General features: G+C 42.1%; 1 protein-coding gene across 1 annotated transcript in view; it reads left to right on the plus strand.

Moving 5' to 3' along the window:
* Window positions 1–26: 26 nt before the first annotated feature.
* The window catches only part of LOC103602385 (tubulin-specific chaperone D-like), a gene marked incomplete at its 3' end in the record, with an annotated part of 24,868 nt that continues 23,911 nt past the window's right edge, over window positions 27–983 (plus strand). Inside the window, exon 1 of the mRNA XM_008586789.1 lies at window positions 27–73. Within this exon, the coding sequence (XP_008585011.1) occupies window positions 28–73 (46 nt within the window). The remainder of the gene's footprint in view (window positions 74–983) is intronic.

Below are 983 nucleotides of genomic sequence, written 5' to 3' on the forward strand. Positions count from 1 at the left end.
ATTGTCATGTTTTTATTTTTAGTAATAATGGACAAATACCAGGAACAGCCTCACCTGTTGGACCCACACCTTGGTAAGAACAGAAGCTGATTATTTTGTTTGTTCAATTACAGATGACCACGAAGGCCTTGGTGTATGGTGCTAGCACATTGTGTGTGTTTTGCCAGCAGAAGGAGTCAGGATAAAGTGCCGGGATGTGCCCCTGTCTTATTTACTTGCAGGGCGTGGCCGGTTGGTTTTAACTAACCTGCGATAGTTGCTTGAGTTCTAGATGTCACTATAGGAAGATGTGTTGGAGCTACTTTCTTCCTCACTGCTATTTAAAGAACAAATCTTTTGCTCATCTGTGTGTTTTAATCTTTTTACATCTGGGCACTTGTTTTTTTTGATAATAGTACCACAGGGTCAACTACTTTGCGTGAGGTACCATTTAATCCTCACAGCAGATAAAAAGAGCATCTCTGGTCATCTCCACTTTAGAGGTGGATACACTGAGGCTTGGATTCTTTCTTTAGTATAAGGGAAGTTATTTTTTTTGCTTCTCATTATTTTCTTTATTTTTGACCTGTTTCATACGGATTAAAATTTTTTCTTTTTCTACCTACAAAGGTAACACATGCTCCTGGCCTGAACTTGGCAAGGAGGAAGGTAGCAATGGTAACTAAATTGAGGCGCAACATGAGTTGGGGCTAGGTGCATGTGCCTGGGGCCAGACCACCTGGGTCCACGTCCCAGCTCCACCACTCAGTCATTGAGCTGCTCTGTGCCTTAGTTTCCTCACCAGTAAAACAGGGCAGTGAGCACTGTCTGCCTTATTGGGTGTTGAGACCTAGGTGTGAGGACTAAGGGTGACCTTTTAGTGTGCACACATGTGCCTCTTGAAAAGTGGGTGCGGAAAAAGCTTTATTAAAATGAAGGGGGCAGATTTTTTTTTAAACCAAAACTTTATTGACAACCGATTAAACAAATATTCCCAGACTCCA

The sequence above is a fragment of the Galeopterus variegatus genome, unplaced genomic scaffold (genome assembly GCF_000696425.1).
Source record: "Galeopterus variegatus unplaced genomic scaffold, G_variegatus-3.0.2 Scaffold4118, whole genome shotgun sequence".
NCBI classification, from domain to species: Eukaryota; Metazoa; Chordata; class Mammalia; order Dermoptera; family Cynocephalidae; genus Galeopterus; species Galeopterus variegatus.